At 42.9% G+C, this 25,651-nt stretch overlaps 1 protein-coding gene across 19 annotated transcripts in view; it reads left to right on the top strand.

Moving 5' to 3' along the window:
* Grip1 (glutamate receptor interacting protein 1) overlaps positions 1 to 25,651 on the top strand; it is a 657,377-nt gene that overhangs the window by 519,251 nt on the left and 112,475 nt on the right. For all 19 annotated transcript variants that reach the window (XR_005486730.2, XM_039079960.2, XM_039079965.2 and 16 more), the window contains 1 exon segment: positions 25,436 to 25,583. Coding sequence is in view for 18 of the 19 variants with exons in the window: in XM_039079960.2 (XP_038935888.1) it covers positions 25,436 to 25,583 (148 nt within the window). In the remaining variant the exon portion in view is untranslated.

A 25,651-nucleotide genomic window follows, 5' to 3' on the forward strand; every position in this document is an offset into this window, starting at 1 on the left:
AACCTCGCCCTCCATAAGAGAGTTGGCTGTTGACCATTCACTACCTCAAACCCAGCAGTGCCACAGACAGCTACAAATGTCCCAAAGAATCCCTGGGCCCTGCCACCACTGCCGATAAGAATTTTGATCTTGGCTGTCTGATACTTTTAATAAATTAATCAAAACTTGGCCAAAATACTTTCAGTTTCAGATTGTACATGCTGCTTCTAACCTTTAATATGTCCTTTCAGGAGGAAATTAGCCCTTTAGTTTTTACATAGCTTAGAAAGATAAACAGCCAACAGGTCTGTCGGAGGTGATTTCTCTCTAAGTGATAGGTTTCTCTGAGGTCCAGTGTGGCTTTTCCTTTGAAAGAGGAGATGCAGACAAGCTTGGTTCTTAATCATAAGGTCAGTCTGGACCAATATTTTATAGTCTACCATCAAAGTTCCAATCTAGATGCTTCCCTTCATGGTGGTAGACTAATTGTATCTCCTTGTAAAACTAGCTCCAAACATTCTTTCACTGGGAAAAATACTAGCGTGCGTGCTTTTCTCCAACACTGTTGTGCGCTATGATGAACTGTAACCTCCACAGAGGCAGAAGGCTGCAAGACTCCAGTAAGGCAGGAGCCTCTTCTCTCAATTCCAAACACTTCTGCTTCCTCTGATAAACAAATACTCACTTCAAATGTCTACCACAAGTGAAAGGATCCCATTTTTATTAATTCTATCATGCTAGTGGCTGTTCAAATTCCCCATGAATACCATCAACTTCACTGTCAACATAATAAATGCCAGGAGTACCTGCTGAAGGTGTTCTGCTGCCTTCTGGGCTCACACAGGGTCATACTTTATTGCTGCAGGCACAGCAATAGCAGCAGAAGTGTAAGGCTGTATCCTTGCGCTGCTTGGGACCTGGCAGCTTGACTAGTAGCATTGACTGGTAGTAGCCTTGACTAACAGCATTGACGAGTAGTAGCCTTGACTAGTAGCATTAGTGAGTAGTAACCTTGACTAGTAGCATTGATGAGTAGTAACCTTGACTAGTAGCATTAGTGAGTAGTAACCTTGTCTAGTAGAAATGACGAGTAGTAACCTTGACTAGTAGCATTGATGAGTAGTAGCGTTGACTAGTAGCATTAGTGAGTAGTAACCTTGTCTAGTAGAATTGACGAGTAGTAACCTTGACTAGTAGCATTGACGAGTAGTAGCGTTGAACAGTAGCATTGATGGGTAGTAATCTTGACTAGTAGCATTGAGTGAGTGAGGAAACAGCAGATACATGGACACAGAAGAGTTAGATCTGGTCATCTGGGCTTCCAGTGGAAAAACTGTAGCATCCTAGAGGATCATCATGTTAATTAAATACAGTTGAGTGGGCAAGTGGGGTTATTGCATCGAGCTTAACTGGGAGGCAGGGTTATTCCATACAGATAAAGGAGGTAGGGGTTATGGTGTATGACTGTATCAGGGGGACAGATTTAGCTAATCTATAGAGCAGTCTCTGTGCTGGAACCGTCTTCGGGCTGTTGAAACATCCAGGGAAAGAAAGCAATCGTGGATATTTTCTGAACACACTATCAACATTCACACCTGGACTAGGAGCCAAGGCTGCATCATCATGGTGACCTCATGAAGGGAAGGCCTTGCCCCTCCTCTGGGGCTGAGACACTGGCTCTTGACATGGCCTGCTCATGTCAACAACACACAATAGTCAAGAGAATCTGGGTGTTTCCTACAATAACACGGTGGTTCACACAAGGTTAGTGAGTCCATTTACAAAAGCAAATAAATGCTAATTTCTACATAAGCAGACAGGAATTTTTAGGCTTCATGGTTACCTGGTACTTTATGTTCGTTGTTAACCAGTGTACATCTAGATGATTTAAGAACCTCGTAGTAAACCATCTTCTGGAACTTTCTGCTCTTTCTCAGTGAATGTCTCGTGAATATTATCCTTAAACATTCGCTAATATCAATATTTTTAAGATTTTATTTTTAATTATGTGTATGCCCATTCATCTATGTGTACATATGTGCACTTGAGTGCAGAAGACGCATGCCCTCAGAGACCAAAAGTAGGCTTCAGATTTCCTGGAGCTGGAATCACAGGCAGTAGTAAATTTCCTGACATAGGTGCTGGGAGCCAACTCGGGTCATCTCCAAGAGCAGTGTGTGCTCTTCAGCCCCAAATTCTTAAATAAATTCACATGTAAAACTGTGCATGCTTACACATCTGTTCTTCACAAAGTTCTTGTTGGCAAGGACTGGAAATGCACCAAATCTTCTCTTCCTTGTCAGATAAAGAGCCTTTAACCCCCACAGCTCATCCTTGTCTGGCGGAATTTCAGGCTGAGATATATCAGAGACGATGGGGCTGGAGTTACTGCTTTGTGAGCCTTGTGATAGAAGAAGAGGGAGAATTAAGCTAGTTTTTAAAAGAGAAATGTAAGATACTTTTTGCCCCGGTGATAGAGTTAATAAACGTTCCAGTCAAAACCCCACCCTTCCTCTATATGATGTCGCCATTAGCAGAGTCTGGGGACAGTTGCTTCCATTTGCACACAATCTGTAATGCTCAGGATACTTTGTAAACATTATCTCAATGCATTTTTATTTAAATAGATAAGCCAAGGTGTCACCCTTTGAGGGGTTAGCAGAATAACAGTAACCTGTCCAGGAAGATAAGAAATCCAGAATTCTAACTTTTCTGCCGGGTGTCCGGAACTTTCTCTTAAAAAAGCAATTTAATCAAAAGGAGCGGTTTCAATGCCACATTTGTTAGATAATTTTGAGAATCTCAGTGTTTAGAACAGCTTGCTTTCTCTCCTTATTTCCTCCCCGGAGTCCATTCTACCTCATCTTCCCTTCTCCAAAAGGGCCTCCACGGAGCCGTTTCGAATGAAAAGCCCAGGCACACGGCGTTTCTCCTCTCTAACACGGTTTTACTCAGGGCCCTTATCCCTGTCCGATCACGGGGCCAGCTTTCGATTTACATGCTCCCACTTGCACACTAGTTTCCAGACTCCATGTCTCTACAAGATGTACAATCTTCTTTACCTCCTGTCTACCTCCATTCCTCAAGCCACTCCCTCTCAAAATCTCGTTCCGGAATTACTCTATGGACCACACACCAGAGTCCTGTCTCCCTCCGGTACCATCACTAGTCCCATGCCTTGCCCACAAATCCCAGAAGGCGCTGTTTCCGGAACTGCTATCCCATCTTCCCCGACCAGTCCCCAAGTTACTCTCTTCCTTTGACAGTCAGGAAGCTCTTTCTCTAATTTCTCTTAACACTAAATACTCTCCTCCTAAGAAATAATTCTCTAACTCCTGTGCGTATAGAAATACATACTCTTTTCCGCCTGTGTTATACATACCCTGTAAGGTCTCAGCCTATACATCACCCAAGAAACTTTTCCCCTGATAAGCATCAAAACTGGGTCCCTTTGTCTTCCTCCCTCGGGGAACCTTACTTTTCCTTCGATGTTATTAACACAATTATAATGCTAATGTGGTAGTGAGAGAAGCCAGTGCTCAGAACCCCAGGAAGTCAGGGGAAGCAAAACGACATATTTATATACATACATAAGTATACACATACACTATTGAATCTATAGCATGCGCCAACCATACAGAAAGACTGCACACATTAAATATTTGCCAAATGAATTAGATGCAGACAGATTGAAACCAGTGTGTCCCCAGTGTTTCATCTAAGTTGAGAGTAAACATTTACTCTTCCCTGGAGACCTCCAAAGGCAGTAGTAAGAAATCCAGGAAAGGCGTAAGCAAGCTGTTTGTGTTGGATAGCACCCTTTATTGTCTCTTCTTTCCTCTCCCATTCCCGTTCCACTCCCCCCACCCCCATTTCTTCCTCTTCCCTTACCATTTCCCTTCCCCTCTTAAAGAGGTATTTCCTAAAGCTTCAGACCACGTCCACCATCCTATTTTAGATCTTTATTCGGCAAAGCAGCAAATGCATACATACCTTTGAGATATAAGCACCAAGTGTTGTAGCTTTTGGAACGCACCTGCTGTGCTAGTTGACTGGTTGAAGCTAAGGTCTTTGGAGAGACCTTACAGGGTATGTATAACACAGGTGCCATAAGGTCTTTGGAGGATCCTGCTTGTCTTTGATATGGCTGTGGCTGTTTTGGGAAATGTAAATCTGTTGTCTCATTCCTCCTCAGTTTCCACTCTCTGCCGAGTCACATAGCTTCCCTTCTTCAGAGCCTGGACCCCATATATGCCAGGAATGACTTCTTAGACACTTTTGGCCATGACTTCAGGGAGGCACCAGATCTTTGAAAAAGCAGAGTATGCGACTACATTCTTCGGCTTGCTGGAAACACTCATTGTAGCACACTGAAGTTTGTGGCTCTCAAGAGGTTATGATAGGAAAACTACTAAGCCACTCACTTGATTGAGGCAGTGGGAAGGAGTGAGCTTTTTTTCATAAGAACGAGTCTGTTCTACATCTGTATTATAGCTGCCTTCCTCTAAGTCCTGTGGGCTTTGGCTCGAGTTTCCTTGCTTCTTAATGCTTGCCTACTTGAGACCCTGAAACTCCCCATGTGATACATGTGATGTGTCACCCACTGTGGGGACCTGTTGGTTGGCTCTCAGACTTCTTGTTTCTCAGGTGGTTCCTTAATGTTAATTAACCCTGATGAGATCCTTAAAAGTTGGTTCCCTTTGTTTTGGGTTTGTTGGTTTGTTTGGGGCTCTTGTTTTGTTGGGTTTTTTTTTTCTTTCCTTTTTTCTTTTTCTTTTTCTTTTTTTTTGGGGGGGGAGTGGGGGAGGGCGGCATTTGTTTGATTTTAAAAACAGGGTCTCATGATGTAGGCGACACCCGTTAAAGAGCCATGAACTCACAGAGATCCTCCTGCTTCTGCTCCTCGGTGCTAGGATTAAAGTCATACATGCTACCACACACAGCAAAAGACTTTTTTTTGTCATGGAATTGCTCCCAGGGTCTTACCGTTCAAATAAAATCTCAGGGAAATATAGGCAGCCTTTCCAACAGAATTCTCTCACAGAGTAAAGAACAGAAGGGCTTAAGAAAGGCTTCAGTTTGACCAATCAAGCTGAGGAAAATATTTGGAAAATAAGTTTAAATATTTTACTAGTGGGGGGAAAAAGCAGGACTTAGTTTAATTCTCATAATTGTATGGCTCAAATGTTCCACATGTAGATACTGTTCTCACATACAGATTATAAACCTCGATCCAGAACACCATGGATAATATAAAATGGCAGGAAGGGTAATCTTGGAATCCTTCACAGACTAAGTGACTAGAACTACATGTGGAAATGTAACCAGGGTACCAGGAGCAATGTAGCTCCCTCTCTACCTCACCCTCCTCTGCTGTAACTTCCCCGGGAGACAGCCGCACATCAGGTTCCATAAACGCAAACGTCAACGGCAAGCTCTGAGAGATGGCCATAAGTCCCTCGCCTGGATGGCTCTGCTCCTTCTATCTCTTGGCTGAGGAGAGTGACTGCTTCGGTTTCGTATCAGCGAACAAGCGCCATAGCTGTCAGCAGTGTGCCCTCATAACAACCCCGCAAACGAGAGCCGGTGTGAACCCGTGCGAGCGAGTCTGTTGCGTTGGCAGTTGTGATTGTTGCAGTCGTCGCCTGTGACACATGTGCCCTTCCTTTTCACAACGTCACCTGGCCAGGGCTGCATGGATCCTGTGGTGTTGAGTATATGATTAAGTCCCGGTAGACTCCACAATGCCGATAGGGTAGCCATGGCAAGGTAATATGTATTATAGTGGATGCATGAAAAGAAAATAAATAATTTCAGGTCAAAGTTTTGAAGATGGCAGAACAAGTCCTAAAACGTGCCCTTATACTCTCTAAACTTACATCTTAATTTGTACTAAAGCATTCATTGCCTTTTTCAAAATTAAAAATCTTACAGAGATATTTACAAATAAAGTGGTTTGCTTTTTTTTTTACCATTTAAGATATAATGGTTTTAGACCTAAGTGCATTTTTTTCGAGTGCCTATACTCCCCACTATTAAAAAAAATAAAGCCCAAAACATCAAATATTTAACACTGAGTGCCTCAGAAAGTTCTGAGTTAGAAGGAAGAAAGTGAGACAATAAATTCATTACCATCCACCGGTGCTTAATCACTGTGGCATTTTTATTGATTTAAATTATGGTAAATCTACTCAGTCCAGGGGAGTGAGAAATGACTTTCCCGAATCCTCCTACCTCTTTTTCCTTTACTCTCATCATGTCTTAAATATACCAGAGAGCTCTCCATAGATTTCCAGGCAGTGCCCGGCAGCCCGGATCATGGTTAGAACCCAGATACTAGAACTCCAGCTTACTTCAGAAGAAGGGAGGAAGGACTCCAGGAAAGATGTCTGTGTTTATGTAAGAGTTCTCACAATGTCATGACCTGACAGTTCCAGTTAGAGTTTTAAAGTGAAACAGTAGCTTAAGGTTTGCATCTTGACAAAAGCTCTCACTCTCCCTATTTCTACTGGCACGGACAAAATACACATTGCGGTTGTTAGGCCATTTGTTACTGTTATAAAATAACTGAGGTGGGGTATTTTAAAAAGAACTAAGAGGGCTTATTTACCTGTTTGGCAGCTGTAAGCCAGGCCCTATTCGAGTGGATTGTGGGGAGAGCCTTCTGATGGATAATATCACAGAAGGGGTGGGGGGACACCAAAAGGTAGCACCAGGCTCAACTCACCTTTGCTTGACTGTCTGACTTTCTGTCTTCGTTTTCCCCCACTACTATGACATTTGAGCTCACAGTTAAGAGTATGGTTCATCAGAATCTGAGAACTGCAGGAGCTTGAAGCAACCGATCATATCACATCTACAACCAGGAACAACCAGCCATGAGCAGCATGCAAGCTGCTGCTCAGCTCCATTGCTACAGACCAGGATCCCAGCCAGGGAATAGAACCGCCTATAGTAGACAAGTCTTCCTACCTCAGTGCAATCAAGGCAGTCCACCTCAGACATGCCCGGAGGCCCCTCACCCAGTGATGCTTGATTCTTTCAAGCAGATAATTAACATTCATCGTCACACTGTCTGTTTTTACTTCTCTGGGTTGTCAAGCAGCAAACTCAGAGCTCCATATATACGGATTAGACAAGAACTCTACCACTGACTGAGCCACACCCCAGCCGTGATATGCTTATTAGAACTCAATTTGCATGACTCCCTTCTCTGGCTGGCAGTTTCAATGATTTAGAGACCTCCGGCTAGGCTCCACATTGCCAAGGCTCCATCAGCTTCTCTGTCACCTTGATGGCCCCCAAGCTTTCAGTGCACCAACCATTGGAAAGAAACACATTCAAACCGTGTAGCTGGAGTCCATAACTCTCATTTCCCAAACTAGTGGGCTACTCATTTGGAATGAATAGCAATTTGGGGAATTTTTCTTCTCTAATCTTTAGAATTTATTCCATAATCACCTCATTTTCAGGTTGTAGTAGTATGCCTGATAATATTTCATAATTTCTTCATACCTAATCCTGGTTGAAAAACAGATGCCTAGAGAAGAGCCATCTCACCAAACAGGTGGGAAACACACTCATAACAAGCTTCTAAGGCTGTGGGTCACAACCCCTTTGGAGATGTTGAGGAAACCCTGTGGCAGGAGTCCATATCTGTCACAAAATTATAGTTATGAAGTAGCAAGTATTTTACAGTTGGGGTCACCACAACAAAGAACTGTGTTAAAGGGTCGCAGCATTAGGAAGGTTGAGGACCTCTTCTCCTTCTAAGGCTCCCTGAAGATGGACATAATCAAAATTATTCCATGCAGAATAGTTGTTATCCTTACCCTCCAAGGTCAGAAGGACATTGGGAACCTCCTTAGCTAACTATTTTTCAAACACATATGGTAACAACTTCCTTCAAAGTAAACCCATAGCTTTAGCTTAAGGCACCATGTCATTCCAACCCCTCACCACACGCTAGAACTGTCTATAGGTGAGTTCTGCAAGAGCGATCGGGAAAGCTGGAGAGGTGACTCTGTAGTAGAGTACTTGGAATATATGAAGCTTTACGGTTTGTTCCCTAGGACCACGAGGAAGAAGAGGAAGAGGGAAAGGAAGGAAGGAAAGGAAGGGAAGGAAGAGGGGGAGGTGGGGGAGAGGAGGAAGGAGGAGGGGGGAGGAGACGAAACAAGTAGATGGGAAGAAGTGTGGTTGTTAGTGCTAGCTGCCCACTTGATGCAATCTAGAACCGTCTGGGAGATGGGCTCCGGAGCATAGCTGTGGGAGCTTATCTTAACGCAGATTTCAGGTCTAGCTCAGTGGGCTTTGTTGAGCAAGAGAATGAAATGAGACTGTGAAAGCATTTTGCAAACTGTAATTGACCATTAAAATGTAAAGAATATTAAGTAAATTTTAATATTTATTCAGCATTTACACTTATTTGATTCTGACATCTAACTCATTTTCTATCTCTACCCAGTACAGGTTGATTTTTATGTAACTGGAAGTCTCACTTACTTTGTGATTAATAATTAAGTATGTACTGAGTCTCCAGTAAGCGAAGATTCTGGACACTGGAGTGTAGACTTATTGCTTCTACCCAGCTGTCCCACTGCCCCAAGCTAAGGATTCCTCTTATACTCTGCTCTCTTTGTTTCCTCATTGGCAGAGCAATGCTTACCTTACTACACAATTGCCATGCTGTTCTCTTGTTAGATCGAGCAATGTATTTAAACCTCTATGTTTGTCCAAACTTTATTTGTTGTTTAATCTTATATCTCCCCCTTATAAATACCCAAAGAAGTGATTTTTTTAAAGTAAATATGTGGCGAATATCTTCAAGCATATCTAAGGGACTTAGAAAATAGCTCCGTCAGCAATATTTGCCATGCAAATAATAGGAGCTGAGATAAAGGCCCAGAGCTCACATCCTACAATGCACATGCTTTTAATCCAAGTCTGCAGGAACAGAGCCTGGCAGGTCCCTGGAGTTCACTGGCAAGCCAGCCTTGCTTAATTAGCTGGCCGTGGGTCCCACTAAGAGACCCCATCTCAAGAAATAAAGTGGAATCGGATAAAAACCTGGCAGTGTGACTTCAATCACCACAGCTCACAGATGGAAAGAAAGAACCAACTCCCACGAGCTGTCCTTTGATGTGTATATGTATGCCACCACACTCACACTCACGCGCGCGCGCGCGCACACACACACACACACACACACACACACACACACACACACAGAGAGGGAGAGAGAGAGAACAAATGCATGACAAACAGACAAATAGACAGACACAGATTTTTGAAGACAAAGTGGACATTGCCCCAAAAGCAAGATTAGAGGTTGATCTCTAACCTCCACAGGTACGTGCATATTCATGCATGACATCTGCATGCACACTGCATGGACACCTGTTGCACAACACACACACACACACACACACACACACACACACACACACACACATCTGACAGTTCCTGAGGAAACCATCTTTGGGGAAAGTTAAGTGGTTGCTTCTCATTTGTCTTATTTCAGATCGGACGTGTAGAGATCTAGCACGTGCTGATTTCTGACCATAAACCTACAGCATTGTGTAGCTGAGGATGCCTAAGACAGTTCGCAAGGGGTTTGAGCCATTCATTCTTCCCGGAGGACCTGACCTTCCCTCTCAGTCTTAGGAGGCTGAGCTTCCTAAGCACTAAGAACTATTTTCAGGTCGGCAGACGCTTACTCTTAGGTAAGCGGTTTCTCTGCCTCCGTAGAGCCTGGTGGAGGAAGCATATCCGTTTTCTGGATGGATCGTTTATTGAACTCTGCAAAGCCTGACAGTGTCTGTTTTAAGCCCGAGAAGGAATGTCGATGCCTATGGAATGATGATAGGCTGTGGTGGTCGGGCAGTGGCTGTAAGTAATATGCCAGATCGTTTTAGCAGCTGGGGCAAGCATTTTTCACCTGAGAGGCAAATATTTCTACTTTCCCAATGTTTGGCCCGTTAAATAACAGTCTTGACTGTTCACAGTCTTCTGAAACAAGTATAGCCTTGATTTCTCTGAAAAGGTTTTCCCTCTAAAGTCTTTACATTAACAGCGACAGTAGAAATAACCTTCTAGACTTTCTGCAGAAGGACACAATGGTATCTGACAGTATGGCAAATCCCCATGCCTGAGCTTGGAGGCTCTTTAGAAAATGTTGTGGACTGCCTTTCTTTTCCCTTTATTTTAAGGTTAATTTTTTCTTTGTCATTAAGCGGTACGGATGCCCTACAATCTTAAGTTATGAGCTCTATCGCTACTCTTCCAAAAGTCATGTGTAAATGTCTATAAAAAACATGTCAGCCTGTCAAATTAATTCTGAAACCTGTCGTATGAGTCCCAATCTGGTCATGTCCAGTTCCTATTCCTTGACAGGGCCTTCAGTTCTCACTTAGATTTGAGCTCTAACTTCCCCTGAACTCAATTTGTGGTAAAGCGTGATTCTACAGAGGGTCAAGCAAAGCTGGGACCGTCCTCACAGCGGCAAAACTATACAACTCGAATGTCACCTACCAAGATCTATTAAAAAAGATAAATCAATTACGGTACCATGTTCTTACGCAGCTCTAGGGATTTCCCTAACTAGAACAGCAAAGGAGTGAAACATGGAAGACACGTGGACACAGAAAAGCCAGGATCCAGCGGTCTGGGCTCTGGGATGGAGAAGCCACAGCGCCTGGGAAATTTGGTATTGTTTCTTCTCTTTGCAGTTGAGCAGGAAGGAGGGGTTAGTGCATCCAGCTGGGCAAGAAGGCTGATACTATGGCATATAGCTGGCGTTGCTGAGATCAGTAGACTTCTCTGTCAGGGGCCGGACTTCAGGCCATTGCACATGGCAGCAGAAGGGAAGCTGTGGCAGACATTGTCTGAGCATATTGCCCACAATTCCCTGGATCAGGGAGGGGCTCTGCAGTCCCTCTGAAGCCTCCCCTGGGAAGCCTTTGCCATTCCCACGGTTGTGAGGCATTTGGGGCCCCTGACGTGGCTGTGCTCAAGTCAGATAACACTCATCCACTCAAGACTTTAGTCAATCCCTACGATGTGGTCCGACATTACCAAGGACTGGTAATGGGACCAAATGCTCAGAAATGGGTGTGTAGACGTGAATGAGCAGACATGTGACTTGGGTGCCGTTATAATACAAACGAGAAAAATAATACCTGTTTAATTAGAATGAAATAAACTCCAGATGGGCTATCTAAATGTGAAATTAAATCAAAGACTGTGGGAAAAACATAGGAGAATATCATCCATGATGTTAAAAAGAAAAAAAGCAAAAAAAAATGTTCATGTAACATAATAATTGAGTAATTAAAAATTCTAAGCCCAAGCCTGTTGTCACATACATGGAATCCCAGATTATTTTTTTTTAGATTTATTTATTTTATATCCATAATTGTTTACCTGCTTGCGCGTGTGTCTGCGCACAACTTGCGTGCCTGGTGCCCGTGGGATCCAAAGGATGGTGTTGAAGCTCAGGGAACTGGCGTTAAGGATGAATATGAACTGCCACGTGGGTGCTGGGAACTCAACTTGGATCCTCCGGAAGAGGAGAAAGTGTTCCTAACCACTGAGCTTGATCTCCTCCGAGTGTATATGCTTTATACATATTCCAAACCAGTAAGTCAGGTACTGTAAGAGAAAGACAGAGGAAGCAATGAACACTTGAGCAGTTGATAGAGGAGTCAAGTGGCCACTAAGTCCATGAAAAACTACTTACTATATCAAGTAAATGCAAACTGGTTTGCACTACAATACCACCATGCACTGAACTGAGTGACTTTTATGTTGGAATTGAGAATCCCAATCCCTGTTGTTTTGCTTGCCCAGAGAACAGTTCACACACCAGGCGTCTCCCCAGCTCCCATTTAAAAAAAATTTTTAATGGCTACTTTTCTTTTTATGTTATCTACTAGAAACGTAGCCCATGAAAAGTAGGTCAGAATGCACCTTCCATTTTTAAATAAGCTTCATCTTAAATCGTAATTTTTGCCAGAAAGTTAAAGCATGTGGTCGCCTCGTTCACAGTGCTGACAGAATTGTCCAAAGCGAGTAAAATTCGTAACATGCCCGAGGCTACCTTGCGGTTGGATAAATCCTGGTTAGTGATGGATCTGAGCCCCTGTGGCATGCTTATCCAGATAGTTTCATCAACTGTGCAGTAGCTATACTTCCTGTTTTAACATAACTGAATTTTTAAATACACTGTTTATGGTCATTTTTTTCTTTTCTTTTATTGGATATTTTCTTTATTTACATTTCAAATGTTATCACCTTTCTCAGTTTCCCCTCCGGAAACCCCCATCCCATACTCCCTCTCCCTGCTTCTATGAGGGTGCTCTCCCACCTGCCCACCCACTCCCTCCTGCCTCCCCACCCTGGCATTCTCCTACACTGGGGTATCGAGCTGTCATAGGACCAAGGGCCTCTCCTCCCACTGATGCCCGGCAAGGCCATCCTCTGCTACATACACAGCTGGAGCCATGGGTCCATCTCCGTGTTCTCTTGGGATGGTGGTTTAGGTCTGAGAGCTCTGGGTGGGTCTAGTTGGTTGATATTGTTCTTCCTATGGGGTTGCAAACCCCTTCAGCTCCTTCAGTCCTTTCATTAACTCCTCCATTGGTGACCCCAGGCTCAGTCCAATGGTTGGCTGTGAGCATCCACCTCTGTATTTGTCATGCTCTGGCAGAACTTCTCAGGAAACAGCTATATCAGGCTCCTGTCAACATGCACTTCTTGGCATCAGAAATATGGTCTGGGTTTGGTGTCTACATATGGGATGGATCCCCCAAGTGAGGTGGTCTCTGGATGGCCTTTCCTTCAGTCCATGCTCCACACTTTGTCTTCCTATTTCCTCCTGTGAGTACTTTTGTTTCCCCTTCTAAGAAGGTTTGGAGCATCCACACTTAGGTCTTTCCTCTTCTTGAGCTTCATGTGGTCTGTGAATTGTATCTTGGGTATTCCCAGCTTTTGGGCTAATATGCACTTATCAGCGAGTTCATACCATGTGTGTTCTTTTGCGACTGGGTCACCTCACTCAGGATATTTTCTACTTCCATCCATTTGCCTAAGAACTTCATGAAGTCATTGTTTTTAATAGCTGAGTAATATTCCATTGTATAAATGTACCACATTTTCTGTATCCATTCCCCCATTGAAGGGCATCTGTGTTTTTTCCAGCTTCTGGATATTATAAATAAGGCTGCTATGAACATAGTGGAGCACGTGTCCTTGTTATACATTAGAGCATCTTTTGGGTATATGCCCAGGAGTGGTATAGCTGGGTCCTCGAGTAGCACTATGTCCAATTTTCTGAGGACCCGCCAGACTGATTTCCAGAGAGGTTGTACCAGCTTGCAGTCCCACCAACCATGAAGGAGTGCTCCTCTTTTTCTATATCCTTGCTAGCATCTGCTGTCACCTGAGTTTTTGATCTTAGCCATTCTGACTGGTGTGAAGTGGAATCTCAGGGTTGTTTTGATTTGCATTTCTCTCTTACTTTTAAACCTTTTACATGAGGTGCAACAGCACAGAGAATGCGTAAATCTCGAGTTTCCACCCGATACCTTCTCAGAAACTGAGCGCATCTAAGCAATCACACCCAGATTTGGAATATGATCAGCGTCAAAAGTTACACTTCTATGTACTCCATTCAGCTCAATGGCAGCCATGAGTCTGGCTTCAGACAGAATATGCTAACTTCGTTTCATTTTTTTAAAAAATAAACCTAAGAATGGCTTCTTACATTCAATATTGTTTGTGTGAGATTCATGGTCATGATGCTGGAAAATCATAGTCATGGTTTTGATAATTTGTTCTCTTTGTTGTATACTATTTCACAAAGCAAATATGTCCACAATTCATTTATTTTAATGCTTAGTTATTTCTCCCTTTTTTTTGCTTTTATATTTTATATTCCTATGGGAATCCATAAATAAGATTGCCATAGGGCGGGGCTGTGTTTTCCTTCCACAGATAATGACAATGGGCTTCTGGCCACCTTAGGCTCATATTGAATGCTTGGTCCCCAGTTGATGGACCTATTTGGGAAGAATTAGGAGGTGTGGCCTTGTTGTAAAAGGAGTGCTACTGGAGGTGGGCTTTGAATTTTGAAAAGACTTGCTGTCTTAGTCAGGGTTTCTATTCCTGCACAAACATCATGACCAAGAAGCAAGTTGGGGAGGAAAGAGTTTATTCAACTTACATTTCCACATTGCTGTTCATCAACAAAGGAAGTCAGGACAGGAACTCAAGCAGGTCAGGGAGCAGGAGCTGTTGCAGAGGCCATGGAGGGATGTTACTTACTAGCTTGCTTCCCCTGGCTTGCTCAGCTTGCTTTCCTATAGAACCCAGAACCACCAGCCCAGGGATGGCACCACCCACAATGGGCTGGGCCCTCCCCCTTGATCACTAACTGAGAAAATGCCTGACAGCTGGGTCTCATGGAGGCATTTCCTCAAGGGAGGCTCCTTGAGACACACAAAACCAGCCCGTACACTTGCTATTTCCAGTCTCTCTTTTCCTCTCCCCTCTTCTCTCTCTTCCTCCCTCCTCCTACTGTTAGGCCTTTGTTCCACCATCCCAGACTCTAACTCTATGAAACCGTAAGCACAAATTAAATACTTTCTTTTATAAGTTGCCTTGGCCATGGTGTCTTATTGCAGTGATATAAAAGTAGTGCAGACAGCCTCCAAAGAGGGTTGTATGCATTCTGGTTGCTATACTTGGTCACAGGAGCCATTTGGTTTACTATGTAGTAATGACCTAAATCTGCTGCCTGGGCATGAGCCAAGAGAAGAGCACAAGTAAGTCAGGCAGATCCTAGAGCCTTTTTGGGCAGCCAGTATAGTCAAATGAGCAAGCTCCAGGGTCAATGAGAGAGTGTCTCAAAACATGGTGGAGAGTGAGAGAAGGTGCCTGACAGTGACCCATGGCTGACATGTGTACACATAAGCAAGCACTCCCTCCATGCACACGCAGAGAGATTAGCAACCTAAGAATATTTTATTGGAGGTTCACCATGCTGAAAATGGTTGGAATTATTACAGGTATTATTTTCATAGCATATCATTAATAAAAATACTTTTAGTCAATAGGTACACTGAGGGTCTTTCTACCTGGAGGATTATGAGGCAAGCAAAGCTAACTTGGCATGTATAGACTTCCCGCTCCGTCTGGAAAATTGTAATCGGGACTTGCATTCATTGAAATGCAGAGCTCAGAAGCAGAAAAACTGATTAACCAAGAAGAAAAGAAAAAAAAAAAGAAAGTGTTTCCCATACAAACAGTCCTCAGCGTAGCTCATGTAATTACATAGCCCATAAATCAGGGCAGCATGCAAAGGTTTCAATCCTGGTGCAAATATCTTAATGACTGAGATGTCTTTAACCATGAATAATTTATGTCTATATGATCCATTTTTTTCCAACTGTGTTTCGCTAACAGCAAAATAAACCGATCATCTGTCTGTGCCTGGTTCTTGACTATTTCTTCCTGAGTTTTCCTCTGTTTCTTTTTCTCCTATTGACGCAATCCATTTTTCCTCCTGCACTTTTTAAAATAATAGTACCTCATACTTCCACCCTGTCCACTTGTCCCCACTTCTTCCCTGCATCTTGTTAGCTATCTTGGCATGCAGCCAGCACTCTGGAGCCCCTACTTTTCAGACAATCCCGTGAGAATGGAATCGGGTGCCATCGAGGGAAATAGGCTTAGCACACGAGCTAGACTAAGCATCTTGATGGTATTGTGGGAAAACATTTATTATGGAAAGCAATCACCACAAAAAGCTAATGATCAATTAAGCCTTAACACTTGTAAATCCCCGTCTGTGATGCAGAAAGCAACTTCCACAAGTGTAATTCTGAAAAGTGGCACTTGCTAAAATAGTTCTGTTGTTTTCCTAGAGCCTGTTAAAATAAAATCAACTGAGAAACATTGAGACTAGAATCCAGCTCATCTGTTGAGCTCAGCCTAACCTGACAAGTACTCCTTGGTCAGGTGTCACTGTTATCCTCTTGACACGTGCCATGGTTAATTGGTAAGAATTGCAGATGGGCCGGTTTGGGTCAATGCCTTTCTCAGACCTCCAGTACATTCTTATCTCTTCAGTCCTTTCGGGACCTTTGTGTGAATCCGCCGTGAGATGCTAGTCTCTGTTAAGAGCTCATGATCTTGCAGGTGGCATATTTACTCAACTTTTTCCAGGTGCTTTAGTATTTGTTCCATCTAGAAGAAAGTGGAGCTCTTTTTCCTTCCAGGTATGGTGCATTACCTCTCCAGCTATTGCGTCAAATCCAGTAGTTCATGGTCTTATACTGTGAGGCACTGCTTGTGCCTCATAATTCTTTGTGTACACTTTGAAGTCCCTCCTTCTCATTAGTGCCGTCCATTCTTGGGTACCCACTGCTGCAAAAAATAGCCATCAAAGAGTTTCAGGTGTGGATTACCATGATGCCCAACCCAAATTCTGTCTCACCAGGACCATTGGCCCTGTGCCGAAAATAAGTCATAGATATTCACTCTTTAGCTCATTTCATTGATAAATAAGTGAGCACCTATCATGTATGAGCTTGCCTTGTAGACACTGTAGAGTTGCTTGTAAGAATAGAAAATAGGAATTCCCGAATTACTAATAGGAATTGAAAAAAGGGAATTCCAGACTTTATGGAGTCATTAGTTAGCAGCAAACCTAGGAAACAATTGTTGAACATAATATTAAAAGCATTGCAAAACAAAGACAAGTGGTTCCATTAAAGAGTGTCATAGGTGGGGTTTGCAGGTTCAGGCAAGACTCCCTGTAGATGCTGCATTCGAGCAGAGCAGGGAAACAGAATGGGGAAAGACAGACCAGTTGAGAGTCCAGATATCCTAGGTACTGAGAAGAACATATATTATGAAGTAGACGGCACATGATAGTTCTGAGAAAGTGAAAGAGCAGACAGGTCCTGGGAGACAGAGAACAAGAGGAGAATGGTGGGAAAATAAAACTGAAGCGACAAGCAACATCCGGACCTCACAGGTTCTCAGGTGTGGTAAGATTTCTTTTTTCCCCTGCAGAAAGGTTTTAGGTATGGGGCTAAAGAAAGAGTTCATCTTTGAAATATTACTTTGAATTGGGAACGTGAAAATCATGAGAGGATTCTGAGATGGCAGCAACTTGAACTAAAAAGGTGTCTTAGTTAGGGTTTTACTGCCGAGAGCAGACACCATGCATAAGGCAACTCTTATAAGGACAACATTACATTGGGACTGGCTTACAGGTTCAGAGGTTCAGTCCATTATCATCAAGGTGGAACATGGCAGCGTCCAGGCAGACATGGTACAGGAGGAGCTGAGGGTTCTACATCTTCATCTGAAGACTACTAGGAGAAGACTGACTTCCAGGCAGCTAGGACAGGGGTCTTAAATTCCATGCCCAAAGTGACACACCTACTCTAACAAGGCCACACCTCCTAATGGTGCCACGCCCTGAGCCAAGCATACACAAACCATCACAAAAAAGTACTTGTAGGGTTGGGGATTTAGCTCAGCGGTAGAGCGCTTGCCTAGCAAGCGCAAGGCCTTGGGTTCGCTCCCCAGCTCCGGAAAAAAAGAAAAAGAAAAATACCATGTCCTTGAAAAAAAAAAAACCAAAAAGAACAAAAAGTACTTGTAGATATAGGAAGAAAAGATGAAGTTGAGCGTCATTTCAAAAGTAGACTCAAGGTGAATTAGTGGTGACAACAGAGAAGATGGTGTTGGGAAGTGACTCCTAGGCTCAGGTTTGTAAGATTTAGAACAATGTAAGCTATCATGGGGAAAAACAAGTCAGCAGAAGTGACAGAGTGGATGTACTCCCCAGTCAGGCTTGCTTATGACCTATTGAGGGATTGTTGTGCATGGCAGTAGAACACGGTGGAGATGCATGTTAGGAAAATTGAAAAGGAAAGTTAGTAGTGACCACGGAGCATGGAATTATGGGCCACCACTGGGATAGGAGAATGAGTTCTTGCTCCTCAAACTGTTGTCACCCATTCACAGCCATCTTTCCATGAGATCTAGATCGTCCTCTCCTCCCATTCTTTCCCTGCACGAGTACTAATTTCATCCAGATATGATCTCTTAGGAAGTTGCAGCTCTAATCTGAAAACCATTTGATATGAAAACTTTATGATATGTGATGCACGTCCGAAGGTTGGACACCATCCCTCAGACCGTTCGTTAATGTTTTTTAAGTCCAAGGAATTTTTGGTCCTGAGGTATCTATCTCCTTCCATCGCCATGAATGTCAGTTGTCTGGAATCCCATTTCTGTTCAGCAGTTTGCCCCCTCTCATCAGTAGCGCGCTCAGATGTTGGTTCTAGCTTTTGTGTTTTGAGAAGTTAGTTCCCAGCCTTCCTTGACATTTATCTGACTGACCAGTGGCCTCCGACTTAGGTGTCATCACGATTGCTCTGTAAACTTGTTGCTTTGATAGAATGCCCATAGAATTAGGACTGAAGAAGACGGGATCCTTGCAGTCAGTAGCTGCAGCTGTGTGGTGAGTACAGCAAGGAGCACATGCTCAGCCTCCGGCTCTGGACCACAATGCCTCTTCCCTCCACTGTAACTTTCCCTTTCTTGGCTCAGAGATTGGAATCATTCTGCTTCAAAAGAAACTCATTGCTTCTACATTGATGTCCCCCAAGGGGAAATACCACATAGATCTGTACCTCCTTAATACCAGTACTCCTTAAAGGGAGACCTTTATTCTAGTTTCCGGTCCCTAGATATGCCAGAGTAAGGGGGTCTTGTTCCCCTCTAAATTAATGGTGGCAAAGGATCTAGAATCATCTGCCTCAGCTTGGTGATAGCCCTATTCCTATCATTTCTTTCTACAAAATTACCTAATATTGAGTCTTTACCATAATTAAAATGTTAGATCCAAACAAGGATATGCATGTCAATATTTTGATGCATTTGTAGTATAGGAAATAAAACACAGTGGTTATAAAGAATGTTTATCTCCTGATAGACTCTTTTAAAACTGATCCTTAGTTATGACAGAGGTGGTATATAAGAGTTTCCATTATCCAAAATACCTGGAGCAAGACAAAGAATGCGTTCAATCTGAATTTTCTCTGACTTTCAATCATTTGCATGTATGTAGTAAAGTTGTAGAGAGATCAGACAAGTATAAGCATGAAACTCACTTATGATTCATATATACATCACCCACACAGTTTAAAGTAATTTTCTGCAATATTTTAAATAAATTTGTTCATAAACCATTTCATGTTGTGAAATTTTCCACTGTAGCACCAAGCAGAAAATAATTAAGAGATCAAGTAATAAATAACACCAAAGCCTCATTGCTTTCATTTTTAGAGCAAACTAAATTTATAATCAGGTACAGCAAGGCCATGAGGAAGAACATAAGAGATCACCCTCCCACAGACCCATTTCTTCTCCAACCATATTCAGAGTTAAGGAACTGGTTTGATAAATAATAATTGATCACTCTAATACTCTATGAAGATGTTATGATTTTTTAAAGCCTAGATTATAGCTCAAGGTGATGTCAGAAGGCCGGTGAAATTAGTCCAAGGTAGCAGCCACCATAAAGTGTGCTTCAGGAGCAAAGTAACAGTCGCATCCAGGTAAATAATGCCTCAGCACCAAAAAGATATCTTGGTAGAGTAGGGCCATGGCTCCTCCCAGCTGTCATTCACGAGAATGGATGCTGAAACGGCAGGACCAGAGTCAGGCCCTGAAGAACAGGAATCGTCAGTACTAAGTTGTCTCAGGATGCTGAGTCACTTAGGAGAGATGTGCATACAAGAAGCCTTATGTACTATCCAGGGTTCTCTAAAGGCTCAGAACCAAAGCATGAATACATAGCTTACATGAAATGATTGGATAGTCCAACCATGACTGTGTTCACACAGTAGGCAGTAGGCGAGGCGAAAACAGGGTAGCTGAAGTCACCAGTGAGGTGTGAGCAACCAAGCGAAAAGCAAGGCTTTCCCTTCAGGCTTTCGTCTGGGCTGCTACCAGAAGTACTGTCCTCCCTTGGCACGGCTTCCCACTTCCAAATAATAAGACCAATGAAATCGCTCCTGGATATACCCAACAGCGAATCCTTAGGGGATTCTCCATCAGTCACGCTGACAACAGCCCACCCCTTATCAACTTGATAATCAGTCCTATTTCCTTATCTTAATGCTTAATTTTCAAGTGAAAGTAACAACCTCATCGTTCCACCTCATCTGCTGCCTTAGTTGGTTGCTGTTGCTGTCATAAAAACACTGTGACCAAGTGCAGCATGGACAGGGAAAGGGTTTCTTTCAGCTTGTAGGTAGGTCAGAGTCTGTCATGGAGGGAAGTCAGGGCAGGAGCTCAAAGCAGCCACCCGGAAGCAGTGGCCATGAACGAGTGTTTCTCCCCGTGGCTTGTTCAGCCTGCTTTCTTATGCCACATAGGACTTCCTGTCCATGGATGGCACTGTCACCAGTTGAACTAGATCCTGCCACATCAGCCATCAATCAAGTAAATGCCCTATAGACCTTGCCTGCAGGCAATCTGATAGAGCTCTCCCTTACCACTCTAGTTTGTATCAAAATTTAAAACAAAACAAACAAACAAACAAACAAAAAACCAGCCCTAACCATGACACACGGTAAAACTACTGATGTACAAACATAAACACACTACTTCCCTTCCCCCAGAACTGGTGGCACAGTCCCCTGAGGAATGCTTATTCTTTTAGTGTCCCATAACTTAAATATGATAATATAAATCTGCAACCACTAACTCCTAATATTGTCTCAATAAATGTTACATTATAGAGTAATGACATAGAGGAATGGAGGAAGGCGTGTGTGTGTGTGTGTGTGTGTGTGTGTGTGTGTGTGTGTTTGTCTCTGTGTGTGTGTGTGTGTTTGTCTCTGTGTGTGTCTGTGTGTGTGTGTTTGTCTCTGTGTGTGTCTGTGTGTGTGTCTGTGTGTCTGTCTGTGTGTGTGTGTGTCTGTGTGTGTCTGTCTGTGTGTGTATCTGTGTCTGTGTCTGTGTCTGTGTGTCTCTGTGTGTGTGTGTATGTGTGTGTATGTGTCTCTGTATGTGTGTGTGTGTCTGTGTGTGTGTCTCTGTGTGTGTGTCTGTCTATGTGTCTTTATGTGTGTATGTATGTGTGTGTTTGTCTCTGTGTGTGTCTGTGTTTGTGTGTCTGTGTCTGTGTCTATGTGTCTGTGTGTATGTGTCTGTGTATGTGTTTCTGTATGTGTGTGTCTGTGTCTGTGTCTGTGTGTGTGTGTGTCTGTGTCTGTGTGTGTGTCTCTGTGTGTGTGTGTGTATATGTATGTGTCTGTGTGTCTGTGTGTATGTGTCTGTGTATGTGTTTCTGTATGTGTGTGTCTGTGTCTGTGTGTGTGTGTCTATGTCTGTGTGTGTGTCTCTGTGTGTGTGTGTATATGTATGTGTCTGTGTCTGTGTGTCTGTGTGTATGTGTCTGTGTATGTGTTTCTGTATGTGTGTGTCTGTGTCTGTGTCTGTGTCTGTGTGTGTGTCTGTGTGTGTGTCTCTGTGTGTGTATGTGTCTGTGTCTGTGTGTGTGTATGTGTCTTTGTATGTGTCTCTCTGTGTGTGTTTGTCTCTGTGTGTGTCTGTGTCTGTGTGTGTCTCTCTGTGTGTGTATGTGTGTCTGTGTATGTGTCTGTGTCTGTATTTGTCTGTGTGTGTGTCTGTGTGTGTCTGTGTGTGTCTGTGTATGTGTCTGTATATGTATGTGTTTGTCTCTGTGTGTGTCTGTGTATGTGTGTCTGTGTACGTGTCTCTGTGTCTGTGTGTGTCTGTGTGTATGTGTCTGTGTCTCTGTATGTGTGTGTGTGTCTGTATGTGTGTCTCTGTGTGTGTGTCTGTGTGTGTGTGTGTGTGTATGTGTGTGTGTACAAACAATAGAACTTAAATTCTTGTGGCAACTGCAGTCTTCATCTCTGCAACTTGTCATGTGACCTTAGATGACATTTTAACTACCTTTCTCCACTGCCCGTTCTGTATTTCCCCCACATTCGTTAAGGACCTCAGCAACCTGGCAGGATCATTTATCCCCTCATGCTGTCTGAATTGGGTTGTTGTAGGTTCCCACTGACCTCAATCACAGGACATAGTTAACACTGAGAAATGCACTAAAGGATCTTCCACACTCCAGACATATTCTTCCTTACCTCCACTGTACAGAAAAACAGTTCAGTTTCCTCTGGTAGTCTGGATCTATCACCTGTTCTAACACTATAAATTCTTTCTTAGCAGTTTTGACCTCTAGGGTATCCAGAGCCCCCATGTAACCATGGTTTAAGCCTTAAACAACTCACTTCTTCCCCCAGATCTAAAATTTCCAGGGCAACAGAGCATAATGTTGCAGGAACAGAAAACAATTTTCTTCTATTGGGTCACTAGATACCATTCCAATTACCTCCCCAGGACGTAAGAGAAACAGTGCCGTGTTTTAGACACTGAGTCAAAGTTTATGCATCCTTCTGGAAAACTCTGCCCCAGCAATTCAGGCCACTGCCAATGTATTGGTGCTATATTCATATCTTTAAAGGGCCATCCCAACATTCGATCAAGCTTCAGTATGGTGAGAAACAAGTTAAGACCAGTGAGTTCCATAAGTGTGAGCTCATCACTGCTCTTCATTGGCAATGAAGTGTTTAGAAGCATTGCTGTGTGAGGTACAGTGACAGTGGACAAGGCATTTTTATAAGTTCATATATTAGTCAACTGTCCTATTAATGCGAAGTGACACTATAACTAAGGAAACTCCTATAAAAGAAAGCATTTAAATTAGGGTTTGCTTATATTTTTAGAAAGTTAGTCCAATACCATCATGAGGAGGAGTGTGGCAGCAGGCAGTCACTGGAACAATAGTTGAGACCTTAATCCTCATTCCTACAAAAAGGCCACACTATCTAATCCTTCTAATCCTTTCAAACAGCTACACTACCTAGTTGACAAAGCATTAAAATATATTATCTTAGGGGGGCTGGAGAGATGGCTCAGAGGTTAAGAGCACTGAATGCTCTTCCATAGGACTTGAGTTCAATTCCCAGCAACCACATGGTGGCTCACAACCATCTATAGTGGGACTGATGCCCTCTTCTGGTGTGTCTGAAGATAGCTACAGTGTATGCATATACATTAAATAATAAATCTTTGAAAAAAATATATATTATCTTAGGAAGTGGGTATTCTTATTCTAACTACCACTGTCCATGAATGATAGTTTGACAGAAGCATTTTGTTCAAAAAAGATAAATATATAACCAGAATTATTTTCTAACCCAGAAGGACAACTCATTGTCCTTTCCACGATAAAAGTAGTCCAGTTAAATCAAACTCCCAACTACATGGCTAGTCATTCTGGCCATTTCATGAGGTCAGTGTTGCTCTCTGATGCTGAGATCAACAGTCTTAGTATCTATATTTGGCACTCAGCATCAGATACAGCAGGTCAGCCTTGGTTGAAAATCCATGCTGTTGAGACTATGTGTAACATCAGTCTTTACCAGTGAAGTCACTTTGTTCATGGATGTATTGGGCAGCTACACGGATGGTTAAAGAAAGAAATTGCCCACCATCCACTCTGGGTGGCACCATTCGGCTGGCTGGGATACTAGACTGTGCACTGAGAAAGAGAGCTTAACAGTAGCAGTATGCTCCTCTGCTGATTGTGAATGTAATGTGACTAAGCTGAGTCAAACTGGTGCTTTGACTTTAAACCATGAGCTTAAGTAAACCCTCTATCCCTTAAATTGATTTTGTCAGGGTGTTTTGCCACATCAACATGAAAGGAAACTGAGGTGCATCAAGACTGGGATCTGACATAGGCCTTCGCCTGATTTAAAAGATACCTATTTCATCTCACACTGAAGTCAGCTGCCACACAGAAACTTTCCAGTCAGTGTGTAGTCCCTGGACTTCAGTCACAGCAATACAGATTTTCCACTTCACAGTCTCTGAGCCATGCCTTGATGACGAAGGTGTGGTGACGGAGAGTAGCAAACTGATTAGTAAAATGTCAAACACAGAGCCCCAGCAAGCCCGACAAAGCCATCCACCAATATGCAGTTTGGCCAATATAATGAGATGCTCCTGAATGCTTGAGGCCAGAAAATATCAACAATAAGAGCACTTAAGGAAAGTGTCAATGTATAGGAAAGTTGTTGGGCATTGGAAGCCTTAGTAACTTGTATAAGATACCATGATCCAAATATTGTAAAACTTATCATTAAATTTTCCAATCTATTCCTGGGGCTCTTTCCAATGTTATTATCAGCCTCTTCCATGCTTTAAAGGATGTCAAAGACTTTAGGGACGGCGGGACAGTGGCAATCTCATTGTATATCCCTGGATGACCTGGAACTCACTCTGTAGACCAAGCTGTCCTTAAACTCAGAGATTTACCTGCCTCTGCCTCCTGAGTGCTGGAATTAAAGGATGGTGCCAAAGAAGATATTTTACTTTTTATTAATTTAACAGCCTCTAACCACATACATCCAGTCCTAATCACTATGCTGGGCCCTGAAAACATGGTGGTTGACAAGACATAGCTTCTGCCTTCCCAATTGGCTTACAGTCAGGCAATGAGCAAAGACATGTGATCACCACGCACTGGGAGGTGTGTGCTATAGCAAAAGGAATAATACGGCTGCAGGAGCACATATGAAAAGGACCAGACCAGACCAGGAATTGGACAGAGCTCCTACAATCAGGTCTTGATGTTTATATCAGTTTTTGCAAAGATGAGTAGAAGTTGAAATAGTATTTTAAGCCCCAAATAAACCAAATACAGTCAGTCACTCCTGAGAGGGAGACAACCCTAATTCAGGTCTTACATGTTTATATATTACATCCAGTATGCCTACTATTTGGTGAGTCAGAGATGTCATCTACCTTTATTCTCTGTCTTAGCTAGCATCTATCTATCACCTCTATATATCATCTATCATCTCTCTATAATCTATCATCTATCTACCTATCATACCTATCTACCATTTATCTATCATCATCTATCATCCCTATCTCTCCTGTTTTCCATCCATCCTTTCTCCATCTACCCCACCCATCAATTTAATCTTCCATTTATCCATCTGCCCCCTACCCCCATGAATCAATACACATAATTATAATACATACATAGTAAATTCTGGTTATGTATTAAATTAATTGATTTTAAAGAAAAAAAATCTAAGATATTCCAGGCATTGTTCCAAGCAGTGAAGAGAGCAAAGTGAGATATTATCTTAATTAGCATGAAGACTAAAATCTAATTCCAGAAATGCAAATACTATGGCGGCTGAATGAAGAAGGTACCCTCTGGCAGTGGGAATATAACAGAAAACTAGCATCAGAGTAAACAGTCTTTATCGTTTGGTTTGTTTAGTGGTTTATCCTTTTTCTGAAATGTATCCTTCAACAGATTCTGTAGCAACAGCATCCGGGCCACTACTAGTTGAAGTTGCCAAAACTCCCGGTGCAAGCCTTGGGGTTGCACTAACTACCTCCGTGTGCTGTAACAAACAAGTCATCGTCATAGACAAAATCAAATCTGCAAGCATTGCGGACAGGTGAGTGTCACAGCAAGTGTCTGCTTATCAGCGCTGTGTGTGTGCTTAAAAAAGTGTCATACATACAC

Source organism: Rattus norvegicus, chromosome 7 (genome assembly GCF_036323735.1).
Source record: "Rattus norvegicus strain BN/NHsdMcwi chromosome 7, GRCr8, whole genome shotgun sequence".
Taxonomy (NCBI): Eukaryota; Metazoa; Chordata; class Mammalia; order Rodentia; family Muridae; genus Rattus; species Rattus norvegicus.